Source organism: Anabrus simplex, chromosome 4, assembly GCF_040414725.1.
Source record: "Anabrus simplex isolate iqAnaSimp1 chromosome 4, ASM4041472v1, whole genome shotgun sequence".
Lineage (NCBI taxonomy): Eukaryota > Metazoa > Arthropoda > Insecta > Orthoptera > Tettigoniidae > Anabrus > Anabrus simplex.
The window spans coordinates 455,377,101-455,393,479 of record NC_090268.1 but is presented as its reverse complement, the minus strand read 5'-3'; the positions used below and the strand labels follow the sequence as shown (position 1 = coordinate 455,393,479).

General features: G+C 39.4%; 1 protein-coding gene across 1 annotated transcript in view; it reads left to right on the top strand.

Moving 5' to 3' along the window:
* The window catches only part of LOC137500521 (uncharacterized), a 105,482-nt gene extending 89,747 nt beyond the window's left edge, over positions 1-15,735 (top strand). The window contains exon 4 of the mRNA XM_068227442.1: positions 14,922-15,735. Within this exon, the coding sequence (XP_068083543.1) occupies positions 14,922-15,252 (331 nt within the window). The 3' untranslated portion in view covers positions 15,253-15,735. The remainder of the gene's footprint in view (positions 1-14,921) is intronic.
* Positions 15,736-16,379: the final 644 nt, after the last annotated feature.

Sequence of the window (16,379 nt, the reverse complement as noted above, 5' to 3'; positions counted from 1 at the left end):
CATATGAGGGGTGGAAAAGGGTGAAAAGGGGGTTGAATGCCTTTAATGAGGCTACTTATATTTCAGAAACTGAAGATATTACAGTTCTGAAAATTGGTATTTGGGATCTCCTTTAAAAATAAACACGTATTTTTTGTTTTTGGAAAATCCAAATAATGGGAGGGTGAAAAGGGGGGTGAATTTTGAGAATGAGTTTATCTCATAACTTTAAAAATTTACAGATGTAAAAATTGCTATTTGGAATCTCCTTTAAAAATAAAGAAACACGTATTTTATATTTTCGGAAAATACTAATAGGAGGGGTGAAAAGGGGTGAAAAATGGTTGAATGCCTTTAATGAGGATACTTATATCTCAGAAACTGATGATATTACAGACCTGAAAATTGGTATTTGGGATCTCCTTTAAAAATAAAGAAACATATACTTTTTTGTTTTTGGAAAATTCAAATAGTGTGGGGTGAAAAAGGGGGTGAATTTTTTAAATGAGTGTATCTATACGGTATCTCAAAACTTAGAAGTTTACAGATGTAAAAACTGATATTTAGAATCTCCTTTAAAAATAAAGAAACATGTATTTTTTTGTATTCTGGGATCTTCTCAACGTAAAAGGAAATCATCCTGGTGGTGTTGTGAACAGCCAAGCTCATGGGGATGAGGAAAATGTTGGTGAAATTATGCTTGAGGAAGTGGAAAAGATGGTAAATAAACTCCATTGTCATAAGGCAGCAGGTATAGATGAAATTAGACCTGAAATGGTGAAGTATAGTGGGAAGGCAGGGATGAAATGGCTTCATAGAGTAGTAAAATTAGCATGGAGTGTTGGTAAGGTACCTTCAGATTGGACAAAAGCAGTAATTGCACCTATCTATAAGCAAGGGAACAGGAAGGATTGCAACAACTATCGAGGTGTATCATTGATTAGTATACCAGCCAAAGTATTCACTGGCATCTTGGAAGGGAGGGTGCGATCAGTTGTTGAGAGGAAGCTGGATGAAAACCAGTGTGGTTTCAGACCACAGAGAGGCTGTCAGGATCAGATTTTCAGTATGCGCCAGGTAATTGAAAAATGCTACGAGAGGAATAGGCAGTTGTGTTTATGTTTTGTAGATCTAGAGAAAGCATATGACAGGGTACCAAGGGAAAAGATGTTCGCCATACTGGGGGACTATGGAATTAAAGGCAGATTATTAAAATCAATCAAAGGCATTTATGTTGACAATTGGGCTTCAGTGAGAATTGATGGTAGAATGAGTTCTTGGTTCAGGGTACTTACAGGGGTTAGACAAGGCTGTAATCTTTCACCTTTGCTGTTTGTAGTTTATATGGATCATCTGCTGAAAGGTATAAAATGGCAGGGAGGGATTCAGTTAGGTGGAAATGTAGTAAGCAGTCTGGCCTATGCTGACGACTTGGTGTTAATGGCAGATTGTGCCAAAAGCCTACAGTCTAATATCGTGGAACTTGAAAATAGGTGCAATGAGTATGGTATGAAAATTAGCCTCTCGAAGACTAAATTGATGTCAGTAGGTAAGAAATTCAACAGAATTGAATGTCAGATTGGTGATACAAAGCTAGAACAGGTTGATAATTTTAAGTATTTAGGTTGTATGTTCTCCCAGGATGGTAATATAGTAAGCGAGATTGAATCAAGGTGTCGTAAAGCTAATGCAGTGAGCTCGCAGCTGCGATCAACAGTATTCTGTAAGAAGGAAGTCAGCTCCCAGACGAAACTATCTTTACATCGGTCTGTTTTCAGACCAACTTTGCTTTACGGGAGCGAAAGCTGGGTGGATTCAGCATATCTTATTCATAAGTTAGAAGTAACCGACATGAAAGTAGCAAGAATGATTGCTGGTACAAGCAGATGGGAACAATGGCAGGAGGGTACTCGGAATGAGGAGATAAAAGTTAATTTAGGAATTAACTCTATGGATGAAGCTGTACGCATAAACCGGCTTCGGTGGTGGGGTCATGTGAGGCGAATGGAGGAGGATAGGTTACCTAGGAGGATAATGGACTCTGTTATGGAGGGTAAGAGAAGTAGAGGGAGACCAAGACGACGATGGTTAGACTCGGTTTCTAACGATTTAAAGATAAGAGGTATAGACCTAAATGAGGCCACGGCACTAGTTGCAAATCGAGGATTGTGGCGACGTTTTGTAAATTCACAGAGGCTTGCAGACTGAACGCTGAAAGGCATAACAGTCTATAATGATAATGTATGTATGTATGTATGAAAATCCCAATAGTAGGGGTGAAAAGGAGTGAATAAGGGGTTGAATGCTTTTAATGAGGATTCTTATATCTCAGAAACTGAAGATATTACAGACCTGAAAATTGGTATATGGGATCTCCTTTAAAAATAAAGGAATAAGTATTTATTGTTTTAGGAAAATCCAATTAATGGGGGTTGAACAGGAGTGACCATTTGGGGTTAATTTTTTTTTTTTTTTTTTTTTTTTGCAAGTTGTTTTACGTCGCACCGACACAGATAGGTCTTATGGCGACGATGGGACAGGAAAGGGCTAGGAGTGGGAAGGAAGCGGCCGTGGCCTTAATTAAGGTACAGCCCCAGCATTTGCCTGGTGTGAAAATGGGAAACCACGGAAAACCATTTTCAGGGCTGCCGACAGTGGGATTCGAACCTACTATCTCCCGAATACTGGATACTGGCCGCATTTAAGCGACTGCAGCTATCGAGCTCGGTGGTTAATTTTTAGAAAGATAATATCTGCAGTATATCTCAGAAACGTAAAATGTTACAGACGTAAAAATTGATATTTGGAATCTCCTCTAAAAGTAAAGAAACATAGGTTATTTGTTTTTGGAAACTCCACTTAAGGGGAACTAAAAAGTGAGTGAAATTTTAAAATGAGAATTTCTACAGTATATCTCATAAACTTAACTGTTAAAGAATTGAAAAATGGTATTCTTTATCTCTATTAAAAATAAAGAAATGTGTTTTTCTTAGTTTTCGGGAAAACCACTTGGATGGGGGGGGGGGGTAAAAGTGACTAAAAATGGGGTTGGATTCTTTTAATTAGGATACTGATATCTCAAAACTGAATATGTTACAGACGTGAAATTTGGTATTTGGAATTTGCTTTAAAAGTAAAGAGGCACGTATTCTGGGAAAATCCAATGAAGGGGGGTCGGGGTAGGTGAAAGAATTGAAAAATCAATTGAATTAATTGTATGAGGATGCTTACATGTAATAAAATCTTAAGTTGTTACAGACGTGAAAACTAGTATTTGGATCTCCTTTAAAAATTAGAAAAACACGTCTTGGGGGAGGGGGTTCATCATGGGAGGCGTGAGTGAAAAGGAGTTGAATTCCTTTCATGAGAACACATATCTCAAAGATTGAAGATGTTAGAATCGTGATAAAAAGTATTTAGAAGATCCTTTACTATTAAGGAAACAAGTACTTTTTGCCAGAAAATTCACTTAAAGAGCGGGGGGGGGGGAGTGTGAAAGGAAGCGAAAAAAATTGAAAACTGAAAGTAACAGACGAGAACGTATTTGGAATCTCCTTTAAACAAAAAGAAACGCGCCTCCTTTTTTGGGGGACCGGGGGGGGGGTAAATCAACTTAACGGCGGTGGGGTGAAAAAATATATGAGACCAATTGATTTTTTTTTTTTTGCTAGTTGCTTTACGTCGCACCGACACAGATAGGTCTTATGGAGACGATGGGACGGGAAAGGGCTAGGAGTGGGAAGGAAGCGGCCGTGGCCTTAATTAAGGTACAGCCCCAGCATTTGCCTGGTGTGAAAATGGGAAACCACGGAAAACCATTTTCAGGGCTGCCGACAGTGGGGTTAGAACCTATCTCCCGAATACTGGATACTAGCCACACTTAAGCGACTTCAGCTATCGAGCTCGGTTCCAATTGATTTTACCGTTCATAATGTACTTATAAGGAGCCTCCGTGGATCACGCGGCAGCGCGCCAGCTCTCACTGCTGGGTTCCGTGGTTCAAATCCCGGTCACTCCATGTGAGATTTGTGATGGACAAAGCGGAGGCGGGACAGGTTTTTCTCCAGGTGTTCCGATTTTCCCTGTCAAAATTCATTCCGGCAACACACTCCAATATCATTTCATTTCATTTGTCATTCATTAACCATTGTCCCAGAGGAGTGCGAGAGGACTCGGCAGCCGTACAATTCCTGTCCACGCCGCTAGATGGGGGCTTTATTCATTCCATTCCTGACCCTTTCGAATGACTGGAAACAGGCTGTAGATTTTCAGTGTACTTATTCTGAACATAAACCGATCATTTTTATTCTTGCCTGGTTTCGTTTTCAAGATCCACCTTTTCCTTTGGAGAATGTTCTTAGATTACAGTAGATTCTCCTGGCATATAAATAAAAATTTAAACACATTTGAAATAAACGATAGGAATGAGATTGACCCTGCAATTGTTCACCTCTATAGTAAGGTCAGTAATGCACAGAAGTATGTCATTCGTATCGCCAGAAATTCCGTGCACTTGCCTAACCGCGACAATGGTGCTGGTCACATTTTCAGCAATGATTATGGCAGCGGATGTAATTTACCGCCAAGTAGCGGTCTTGGACCTTGCTACGGGGCCCAGGACATCAATAATAATAATAATATTATTAATAATAATAATATCTCTAATAATATAATATAATATAATATAATATAATATAATATAATATAATATAATATAATATAATATAATATAATATAATATAATATAATATAATATAATATAATATAATATAATATAATATAATATCTCAAATAATAATAATAATAATAATAATAATGTCTTGACCGTCGTCAAAATGTGCGGACCGCGTTGGAAATGTGTCTTGGACGGGTAATGACTACGAATGCAGTCCGGCCGCGGGTTCAGTACCGCCGAGGCACCCAAGACGACACCACGCCGGATCTCCTCAAGGACTTGATCCATATTTAAAATGCTTACAGGAAAAGATGGCATAGATTTAGGGATCCAACTGACCGCGTGGAATACCTGGACCTAGCCCGGGAATTACGAAATCGATTACTGGAAAAAAGATTGAAAAATGAGAGGAACTTTGCCGTAATCTCTCGGAAAACGAGTCAGATCGCGAATTTCGGCGGATTATATATAAAACGTACAGCATCCAATTATAAATTTCAGTATAATACCGTAGCGAAGCACGGTAACCTGCTAGTCTATATATATAAAATAACTTGTCCTGACTGACTGACTGACTGACTGACTGACTGACTGACTGATGACTGACTGACTGACTGACTGACTGACTGACTGACTGACTGACTGACTGACTGACTGACTGACTGACTGATTCAACATCGCCGAGCCAAAACTACTGGACATAAGGAAATGAAAGTTTGGGGATACATTTATATTAAGATGTCGGTGATCGCTAAGAGAGGATTTTTGGACATTACGTCGCTAAGGGGGTGAAAAGGGGGGTGAAATTTTAAAATGAGTGTATCTATATCTCAAAATTTTAAAAGTTTACGCACGTGAAAATTGGTATTTAGAATCTTGTTTAAAAATAATGAAACACGTACTTTTTTTCGGAAAATCCCAATAGCAGGGGTGAAAAAGGGAGAAAAAGGATTGAATGCCTTTAATCAGGATATCGGTACTTATATCTCAGGAACTGAAGATAATACAGACCTGAAAATTGGTACTTTTGATCTTTTAAAAATAAAGAAACATGTATCTTTTGCTTTTCGAAAATACAATTAATAGGAGGGTTTAAAGGAGGGTGAATTTTTTAAATGTGTGTATCTATATCTCAAAACTTTGAAAGTTTACAGATGTAAAAATTGGTATTTAGAATCTTCATTAAAAATAAAGAAACACGTTTTTTTGTTTTCGGAAAATCCCAATAGGAGGGGTGAAAAGGGGTAAATAATGGGTTGAATGCCTTTAATGAGAGCACTTATATCTCAGAAACTGAAGATATTACAGACCTGTAAATTGGTGTTTGGGATCTCCTTTAAAAATAAAGAAACGTGTACTTTTTTTGGAAAATTCAATTAATGGGGTGCGGGTGACAAGGGGGTGAATTTTTAAAATGAGTGTATCTATATCTCAAAACTTTTAAAGTTTATAGATGTAAAAGTTGGTATTTAGAATCTCCTTTAAAAATAAAGAAACATGTATTTTTCTTGTTTTGGATAAATTCCAATGGGGAGGGAGGAAAAGGGCGAAAAACGGGTTTGAATGCCTTTAATGAGGATACTTATACCTCAGAAACTGAAGATATTACGGACCTAAAAATTGTTAATTATGATCTCCTTTATAAATAGAGAAACACGTATTTTTTTTGTTTTTGGAAAATCCAATTAATGGGGGGTGAAAAGGCGGGTGAATTTTTAAAATGTGTGTGTGTGTACATATCTCAAAACTTTCGAAGTGTACAGATGCAAAAATTGGTATTTAGAATCCCCTTTAAAATAAAGAAACACATATTTTTTTGTTTTCGGAAAATCCCAATAGGAGCGGCGAAGAAGGGTGAATAATGGGTTGAATGCCTTTAATGAGGATACTTATATCTCAGAAACAGAAGATATTACAGACCTGAAAATTGGTATTTGTGATCTCCTTTGAAAATAAAGAGAAAAGTATATTTTTTGTTTTTGTTTTTGGAAAGTCTAATTAATGGAGGTTAAACAGGAGTGACAAATTGGGGTGAATTTATAGAAAGACTATATCTACAGTATATTTCAGAATTCTAAAATGTAACAGACCTAAAAATCTCCTGTAAGAGTGAAGAAACATATGTGATTTGTTTTTGGAAACTCCACTTAAAGGGAACAAAAAATGGGGTGAAATTTTAAAATGAGCATTTCTACAGTATATCTCAAAAACTTAGCATGTTACCGAAGTTAAAAGTAGTATTTTTTATCTCTATTGAAAATAAAGAAATATGTATTTTTTGTTTTCTGAAAGACCATTGGGTAGAGTGGTAAAAGTGACTGAAAATGGGGTTGAATTCTTTTAATTAGGATACTGATATCTCAAAAGCTGAAGATGTTAGAGTCGTGATAAATGGTATTTAGAAGATCCTTTACTATTAAAGAGACAAGTATTTTTAACGGGAAATTCACTTGAGGGGGGGGGGGGGAGGGGGAGTGTGAAAGGAAGTGAAAAAAGTGAATTCTTTTTATGGGGATACTTATATCTCAGAACTGAAGGTAACAGGCGTGAACATTGGTATTTGGAATCTCCTTTAAACATAAGGAAACACGCCTTCATTTTTTGGGGTGGGGGCGTTTGAGCGAAATCTACTTAACGGCAGTGGGATGAAAAAGGAGTTGAGACCAATTGATTTTACTGTTCATAATGTACTTATTCTGATCATAAACTGATCATTTTTATTCTTTCCTGGGTTCGTTTTCAAGAACCATCTTTTCCTTTGGAGTACATAAAGTTAGATTCCAGTAGATTCTCCTGGCATATAAATAAAAGTTTAAACACATTTGACATAAACGATATGAATGAATTGACCTGCAATTGTTCACCTCTATAATAAGGTTAATAATTCAAGAAAGTAGATCAATCGTGTCGCCAGAAATCTCGCGCACTTGCCTAGCCGCGACGATGGTGCTGGTCACACCGTCAGCAATGACAATGGCAGAGGATGTAATTTACCGCCAAGTAGCGGTCTTGCATCTTGCTGTGGGTTCCAGACCATCAATAATAATAATAATAATAATAATAATAATAATAATAATAATAATAATAATAATAATAATAATAATAATAATAATAATAATGTTCTGGACCGTCGTCAGAATGTGCGGACCGCGCTGGAAACGGGTCCTGGTCGGGTAATGACTACGATTGTAGTCCGGCCGCGGGTTCAGTACCACCAAGGCAGCCAAGACGAGACCACGGCGGATCTCCTCAAGGATTTGATCCATATTAAAATGCTTATAGGAAAAGATGGCAAAGATTTAGGGACCCAACTGACTGGGTGGAATACCTGGAGTTAGCCTGGGAAGTACGAAATCGATTGCTGGAAAGAAAGATTGAAAAATGGAAGGAACTTTGCCGCAATCTCTCAGTAAACGAATCAGATCACGAATTTTGGCGGGTTCTATCAGAAAACGAGTTTGATTGCGAATTCCGGCGGATTATATTGAACCCGACAGGGGCATGATCCAAGGACCTTAGGTTGATATCGATATCCGTAATTACGCACGCAATGCTATTAAAGGGAAAGAACGCTGAAAATGATTAATATTCATATCATTAATAGAGGTCATACCGAAACTAATTAATATTCATACCATTGAGATAGATAAATTGTGTGTTTTAAATTATTTTTACGAGATTTCTTTGTCTGCGACTTATTGCGCAGTATTATCCTTTGTGTAGCGGGGGCCCCGTAGATGAAGCCAAGCCAACTTAGACCCGGGAGGGGTTACGAATGGGGATTCCCTGTGACATCACTCGAGAGAAGACATCCCTCCTCAAGACTCACAGAATGAGGGGAAACTAACTTTTTCGAAACGGAATATAGGAGCCATCTTGGAATCGGACTGGCCAACTGAATTACCTACGAGATAGAAAATTAATAAAACTCGAATTAGGGGCTCATCTCCCGATTTAAAAGGGATAAATGTTACTGGGACATTTATTTAGAGTGTTTAATGTCCTCTTCCGTGATAACTTTCAGCAGAAGAAAGAATACTGTGTTGTTTCTGCGTGGAAAAGTACTGAGGCCATCTGGTTAGTCTCATGACACGTCCTCGACGGAGGGACTTCACCCCGTGTGGTAGGGGAAGCAGAACATATTTTAATTAATTTAAAGAGATTCACCGAAGGATAATTGAGTGGTTATGTCTCAATCGCACCAACTAGATACTGGTCACCGGTCACCCGCACTATTTTACCTCGAGTACGCCGGGAATAGGCGCTACGCAAATTAGTGGAAGGGGTATCGCTCCCTAGTAAAAACTACTGCAGGAAGGGACAAGAGTCAGTCTGGACTGGTGGCTTACACACGGCGAAGCTATGTGCATTCGAGCTTCCAGCGATCTTTTGTTTGAGTGAATTTAAATTTAATTTACAAGTGAAATCGCGTACTGTGCGTAAATATTGCAGAGATTGGATAGACGCGATGCTAGTGTCTAAACTTTAAAGATCAGGGACGTGTCGCTAGCATTAAATATAATTTGTAATAATATTATTATTATTACTACGGCGCTACTGTGTCGAGTAGTAGTAACAAAGGTACGCGGAATCCGATACTGAACCGCGGATTGCGGAGTGAGGTCCGATATCGTGGCTGGACGTTCACACTGAATGTAACTAAACAAATCTTGGAATAAATAGTGACGTATTGTGTGCCTCAGGAATACTGCCAGCGGTTTCGTCAACCTAGAACAATGGACTCCCGGTTGGAAAGAAGAATGGTGCCTCCAGTAACTGCTTTGGTGCCTATGGGTCAGCACTAAACCAGCAATGGACTTCCTGAGCTGACGACGGGTCATCGAGTGATGGAGATGAGTATCAATCATATTTAATATGACGTAATCAGATTGGGCGGGGAACAGTTATCATTACCTGACGCTATAATGTTAGAGATTGTAACTCTAAATGTAGATGTGCTACCATGATACACGTAGCTTCTATTTACTTTATTTAATTAGTAACACGTCTGAGCAATCAATTGTAAATAAAGGGGTAATACAATAAGTTTGCATGCAGTAGTAGATTGACTTAATCATTTTATTTGGGGAAACATGTAATTATTGATGCGTCAGGAAACCAATTTTTAGTAATTCAGAGTAATTCAAGTTAGGTTGTAGTTAGTCCAGCGTTGTTAATGCATGGCTGGTAAATAGTGTAAATTTATTCCGTGAGCACCCAGAACTACGAGATATGACTTCGGAACTGACACCACAGGCCTCCACTGACATATATTTAGATAGGAAGTGTACGATTTTAATTGGCAGGCTTATCACAATTTAAGTGCAAATCGAGGAATATTTAATTCATAATTGTATTACCGTGTGACGATTTTATCAGAAATCACAATTTAGATATGGATTAATTACACCGTTATTACGAGGAAGTTAATTATGATCACGCAGTATGGTCTAATTTCCAGGTAAGTCGTGTAGGGAGATAGTGTAATGATGAACCCAATAATAATAATAATAATAATAATAATAATAATAATAATAATAAATTGTAGTTATGGTAATCATGCAAGTATTGGTATCATAGAAACCGGTGTCGCGTCGCGGGATCATGATATTGTAAACGAATGTGTGTGTTGAATTGAAGTGAAGTATTGAGAGCCGATGTAATTTTGTTTAATGAACAATGAAGCTCAGTTTATTAGTGAACGATCCCCGAGATGGGGTGTTTTGTTAAGAAAGGGCGTTATGCCTGTGAAGGCCGAGGCCATTGACCACCCGCCGTGCAGGGGCTGGGGCAGTTGGCCTAGTGAGGAGAAGTGTTGGTTTTTTTTTGTATGCTCGTCCGCTCGTATAAGGGGGAGCCTTGAGTTAAAGAGAACGAGGGCCGGAAGAATCGCCTAATAATGGAATATTCAACACGCCAGAATGATGTAGTCGCTAATAAATGACACGGCGATTGTTACCAGTACTTGTTAGTTTACTGTCATTACACACTTGAGTATAATGTAGCTTAGGGTTTTCAGAGTCCCACTTCCATCCCAAGGGGTGTCAGTTCAGTTCCCGACAGCGGCATTGGTACCCCAATGCTCAACCGAAGGCTGGATGTCTCACGTGTTTACTGTATATAATTTGTGTTCTCTGAGTGTTTATGTATCTTGTTGTGATTATAATTGAGTTGCCGATGGTGCTGACCATCGGGGTGGTGAATTTTTTAAAAGTGAGGGTCGGTTCAAACCCGAGCGTTTGTTCCACATTTTTATGAGTTCCTTCTTGGTACTTCGTGGGGGAATTGTTGTGTGTTTAGTATAGGGATTGCTCAGATTCGTTGCATGCATGTTAATCCTATTGGTCAATGATATCACATAGCCTCAGTGTCTATGATAAGTGTTTTTCCGTTCGAATCTCGTCATAATGGATCGCTCTGCGATAGATAATACTCGGATCCATCACATACGACTAAAAGTCGATAACAAACAACAACAATTGATAATAATCCATGTAATTCATTTGTATATAAATGCGTCATTACCATCATCATCATTAAGGCCTAATAAACCACTTGTATTAATCTAAACTTTAACCCGAATGTGTTCTCATTGTAATTAGGTATGATCCGTCTCCTACCCTGTATGCCTTTAAGCTAAGTCTAGTTAAGCGCCTATTTGTTTTATTCCAAACCGTTAACGCCCTGTAGATATCATGCCGGAGCCATTATGTGTAGGGACGGGTGCAATATATAAAACGTTAAGCATTCAATTATAATTATAATACCGTAGTGAAGCACGGGTATCTTGCTAGTAGTAAATAAATAAGTAAATTATTCCGGCTCGGGGACTGGATATTTGTGTTCCTCTTAATACAATTCCCTCCATCCACACACAAAATACTAGACTACCAACTATCGCACAAACACGTAATAGGGGGATAGGTTTCATCCCTCTTTAGCCTATAGGGTTGGCGTTAGAAAGGGCATACAGCCGTAAAATTAGGCCAAATCTGGATCAAGTAACGACCGTAATAAATTAGGGGGAATAGTCCAGGAAGAACATATTACTAGTGTGCAGGAGAGGGGGGAGAGAGTTTGTTTAGTTTTGACGTAATTACGTCTTATAAATTATCTCCTGGTAGAAATGCAGACAAAATAAATTGGCGTAACGAAATTCAATAAGAGTCTGAAGACTTCGTGCGATAAGAAGTTACTGATGTATCAATGCTAGTAAGTGTGCTGGCTGGTACACAGGCGTTTCGGACGTTGGAAGGGGGGGGGGTACAATTTCGAGTGCACAATCAACTAATTAAAAATTAGCGTAACATCACGTCACAGTGTCCGATTCATCCAAGTCGAAATTGAGGAAATGTACTCAGACCGATAGAGGAAAAGTTTGGCATGAGTGGAGATTAATTTTTAATTTCGTGTGGCTATTTCTAGCCGAGTGCAGCCCTTGTAAAGCAGACCCTCCGACGAGGGTGGGCGGCATCTGCAATGTGTAGATAACTGCGTGTTATTGTGGAGGAGGATAGTGTTATGTGTGGTGTGTGAGTTGCAGGGATGTTGGGGACAGCTCAAACGCCCAGCCCCCGGGCCACTGGAGTTAACCAATGAAGGTTAAAATCCCCGACCCGGCCGGGAATCGAACCCGTGACCCTCTGAACCGAAGGCCAGTACGCTGACCATTTAGCCAACGAGTTGAACGACGCAGAGTGTAGGAAACACCAGCAAGCCGAGCGTGCGGAGCTCTCTCAGCCAGGTAGAAGCGCTGTCGGCCTTTCTATTGCTCGCATGCCCATTAACCTTATGTCTAATTGGCGTGATGAATAGAAAACATCTCATGGCGAACCCAAAAACGTGACGCCCACTAATGCCGAGAGCAAAGGATATACAGGAACGTTATTTCGAACCAAGACATTAGTCAGAACTGTGTCCGGTCACGCGGTGTAGGGGGCAACGCGTCCGCCTGTTTTAATTGTAAATTATTATTATCCCTGGCCGGGAGACTGGGTGTTTGTGTCGTCCTTAACGTTCCTTTCCTCACATTCAACATTTTACACTTCCGCCATTTACAAAATACGCGCAGGATCCTCACATATGGTGCAAGTAGGGGCAAAAGATCTTTCTAGGTCGACGCCCCGAACAAATAACATTAAAACAAATTTTAATCAGAAATGTAATATCATTTGTAATTAAAAGCCCGCAGCCCTGTCAGCGACCCCTTTTACCTTACTATGCCAGAGGTCTTTAGTGTTTGGAGATTTTATCACAAATTCCATTCCACCATTAACTTCTTCTTCTGCTTCTTCTACTACTACTACTACCGCTTTTCCCACATCTGTAGGGTTGCGGGTGCGAACTGTGTCACACATGTGGATTTGGCCCTATTTCAAGGCCGAATTGCCCTTCTTGACGCCAATCCGATATGGATTACATGTTTCTGTGATGGTTGGTGGTGTAGTGTGTTATCTGAATATGAAGAGTAAAGTGTTGGTACAAACACAAAAACCCAGTTCTCGGGCCAGAATAATTAATCGGACGTGATTAAAATTCCTGAACAGGCCGGGAATCGAACCCGGGAACATCTGAACTGAAGGCTTCAACGCTGACCATTCAGCCAGTGAATCGGATAGTATTCCACCATTTACACTAGGTATTATTTTATCTATTGAAAATTCTTCTAGAATTTACAGTTTGCCTTCAAGGCAGAGATTGCCACAACTGGATTACTTTTTTTTTTCATCGCACCTACACAGATAGTCCCTATGACGGCGATGGGGGAGGAAAGGGCTAGGAGTGAGAAAGAAGCGACCATGGCTGCAATTGGAGTACAGCTCCAGCATATGCCTGGTGTGAAAATAGAAAACCACGGAAAACCATCTTCAGGGCTGCTGACAGTAGGGCTCGAACCCACTATCTCCCAAATACAAGCTGACACTCAAATCATGTAGCCACTTGCTTGGTAAAGTATTTTCTTGACCTGAGAAATTTGCGGTAAATATTCTTAATTATCTTTCTTTCTTATACCGCCTCAAGGGCAGTGTCCTGGAGCTTCAGACTCTGGGTCGGGAGGATACAGCTGGAGAGGATGACCAGTACCTCGCCCAGGCGGCCTCACCTGCTATGCTTTACAGGGGCCTTGCAGAGGGATGGGAAGATCAGAATAGATAGACAAGGGAGAGGGAAGGAAGCGGCCGTGGCCTTAAGTTAGGTACTGTACCATCCCGGCATTTGCCTGGAGGAGAAGTGGGAAACCACGGAAAACCACTTCCAGGATGGCTGAGGTGGGAATCGAACCCACCTCTACTCAGTTGACCTCCCGAGGCTGAGTGGACCCTGTTTCAGCCCTCGTACCACTTTTCAAACTTCGTTGCAGAGCCGGGAATCGAACCCGGACCTCCGTGGGGTGGCAGCTAATCACACTAACCACTACACCACAGAGGCGGGCATTCTTAATTATGATGTACTATATAAATCATAATGGAAAATGTTAGCATGAAAAGGAGCACATAACAGGATAAATACAATGGAAGGGTAGTATGGGAAGTGGGAGCGACAGGAAGAGGAGGTGAGGACAAACAAGTAAAGACAAAAGGACAATCTCACATCTTCATGCAATGCCATCTTCACATAGATCAGCTTTCCCATCATCAGTCTCAGTTCTTCTCAGCCCCTGAGGAGGTCATCAGAAGGACGAGCATCAACACTCATTGAGTTGTGTCGAGCTCGTCGGGGATTTATAAGAGGAGATCTCATTTATTTGAAAATCTGGCTTGATGTTTATCCTATTCGTGTTCTGATCTTTCTATATAGGACCTCTTTTGTTATTTATTTGTTATTTCTAAAACAAGAAAAGAAAAACCAAACCGCAAGTGACCACTGGTGAGCCCAAAGACATGCAGATTACGGAGTGATGCGTGGTCAGCATGAGAAATCCTCTCTGATGGTATTATTGGCTTTCTAGATTGGGGTTAGTATCTCACTGTCAGATTGGTCCTCGATAGTTCTCCTGTCGGCGTGGGTGGACCTCGAACCAGCCTTCAAATCCAGATGAAAATCCAAGACCTGGCTAAAAACGGACCCAGGGCCTCCGGGTCAGAGGTAGTTTCGTTACTTCTAAACCATGGGGTTGGCTTTCGGTTACCTCTACAAATGCTTAATTTCTTTCAACTCTCTAGAGAAAAAATTATTAATAATAATAATAATAATAATTACAGTGGTTGACATCTGTGAATCTCTTGCGATTGGGAGAATTGATCATTTTCTTGTTCTCTTGTTACAGATCAGCTGACTTTCTGGTTAATCACTTAAATGAAATGGTTCAGAACTTCCGTCAGTGTGAACAACTAACCTTAGCAGCCATACAAGATGCACAACTACAAGTACCATTGCAACATCTACGTACTGGTACCAAGGATAAAGGTATCCATGATTACCTTCTGGAAATATGGACTATACCAGGAGGAGGTATATTCGAAGCCACTATTCGTCACCGGGCCAAGGACGATAGTCTAAGTGTGGTAGGCATAGTCAGCCGTTTGAACACGTACGGCAACCAAAGTGCATGTGTCGCGGAATATCACCTTAAATTATATTGTTTTTGTAGATCGTGACAGCAACAATGTATTAATGTTTTTAGAATGCACAACTCTGTACTTCAACCACGATAACTTTTGCGCACCCAAATAAGGTTCACAAATGTTCAAATACGCTTTACACATTGTGTAAGTGGTTAGAATTTTACTATGAAGTGTTGGTAACTATGATATGGTGACAATTTTCAGGAACATTCCCAGACTGGAATATGTGTTAACTGTTTTGTTGAAGTTTTAATTATATGCAAGTGTTTGTTATTGGTCGTTAGGGACACTGTTATATAGAAGTGACTCATTAAGTTGTTGGTCCTTTTAGACTTCTTTACTGACACAGAGAATAGCAACGTAAATGTTTTCAGACCAACTTACATCATTGATTTTCTTGTGATAAGATTAATCTATATATAATATGTAATGGGCATATTTGTATTGTCCATGGATTAAGTATCTGTTAAGATGCATTTATATTTTAGACTAGGCAGAATATCATTCCGCACAATAAGCCAAATACTGAAGACATTTTGTATGAATAAATTTATTTGGGTTCTGAAATGTATATGCGCACACACAACACTCCCAACAGTGATAACAAAATGTCTGAAATAAGAATTAATTTATCAAGAAATGTTTGTGAGTATATTATTTGAGTTTGTGAAATAAATCTCTTCCTATACATTAAAAGTTGATTGAGTTTTCATTGATACTGTCAGGGATGTACTAGATTGACTGCAATTAAACTTGGTAGTATAAGGAATTAAGACATCAGAAAATAATGGCAGTAGTCAATCTGTCATAAAAAATATTCATCTACTCAAAAAGTTATTTCTTTCTTCAGTTTTTAACGGAACATAGTATAGCAAAGGCAGCGATTACAATGAAATTTGGGAGAATGATCAATTAAGCCATTAAAATATCGCTGCACATTTGTCTTTGTTACATAGGCTGTTCTCAGCATGACCATATTAACAAGACTTTAAACTAAAGAAGACTTTCAACAAGAAATAATAACAGACTTACCGTGTGGTTTCTTGGATACCAGAATCATATTGATTGTCATTTTCTTATGTTGTGGATCTGATTTGGTTTTTGGGTTTATAGCGTAACAAAGGATTGTCTTGCAAGAAACCTCGCTCACATGTTCTGTG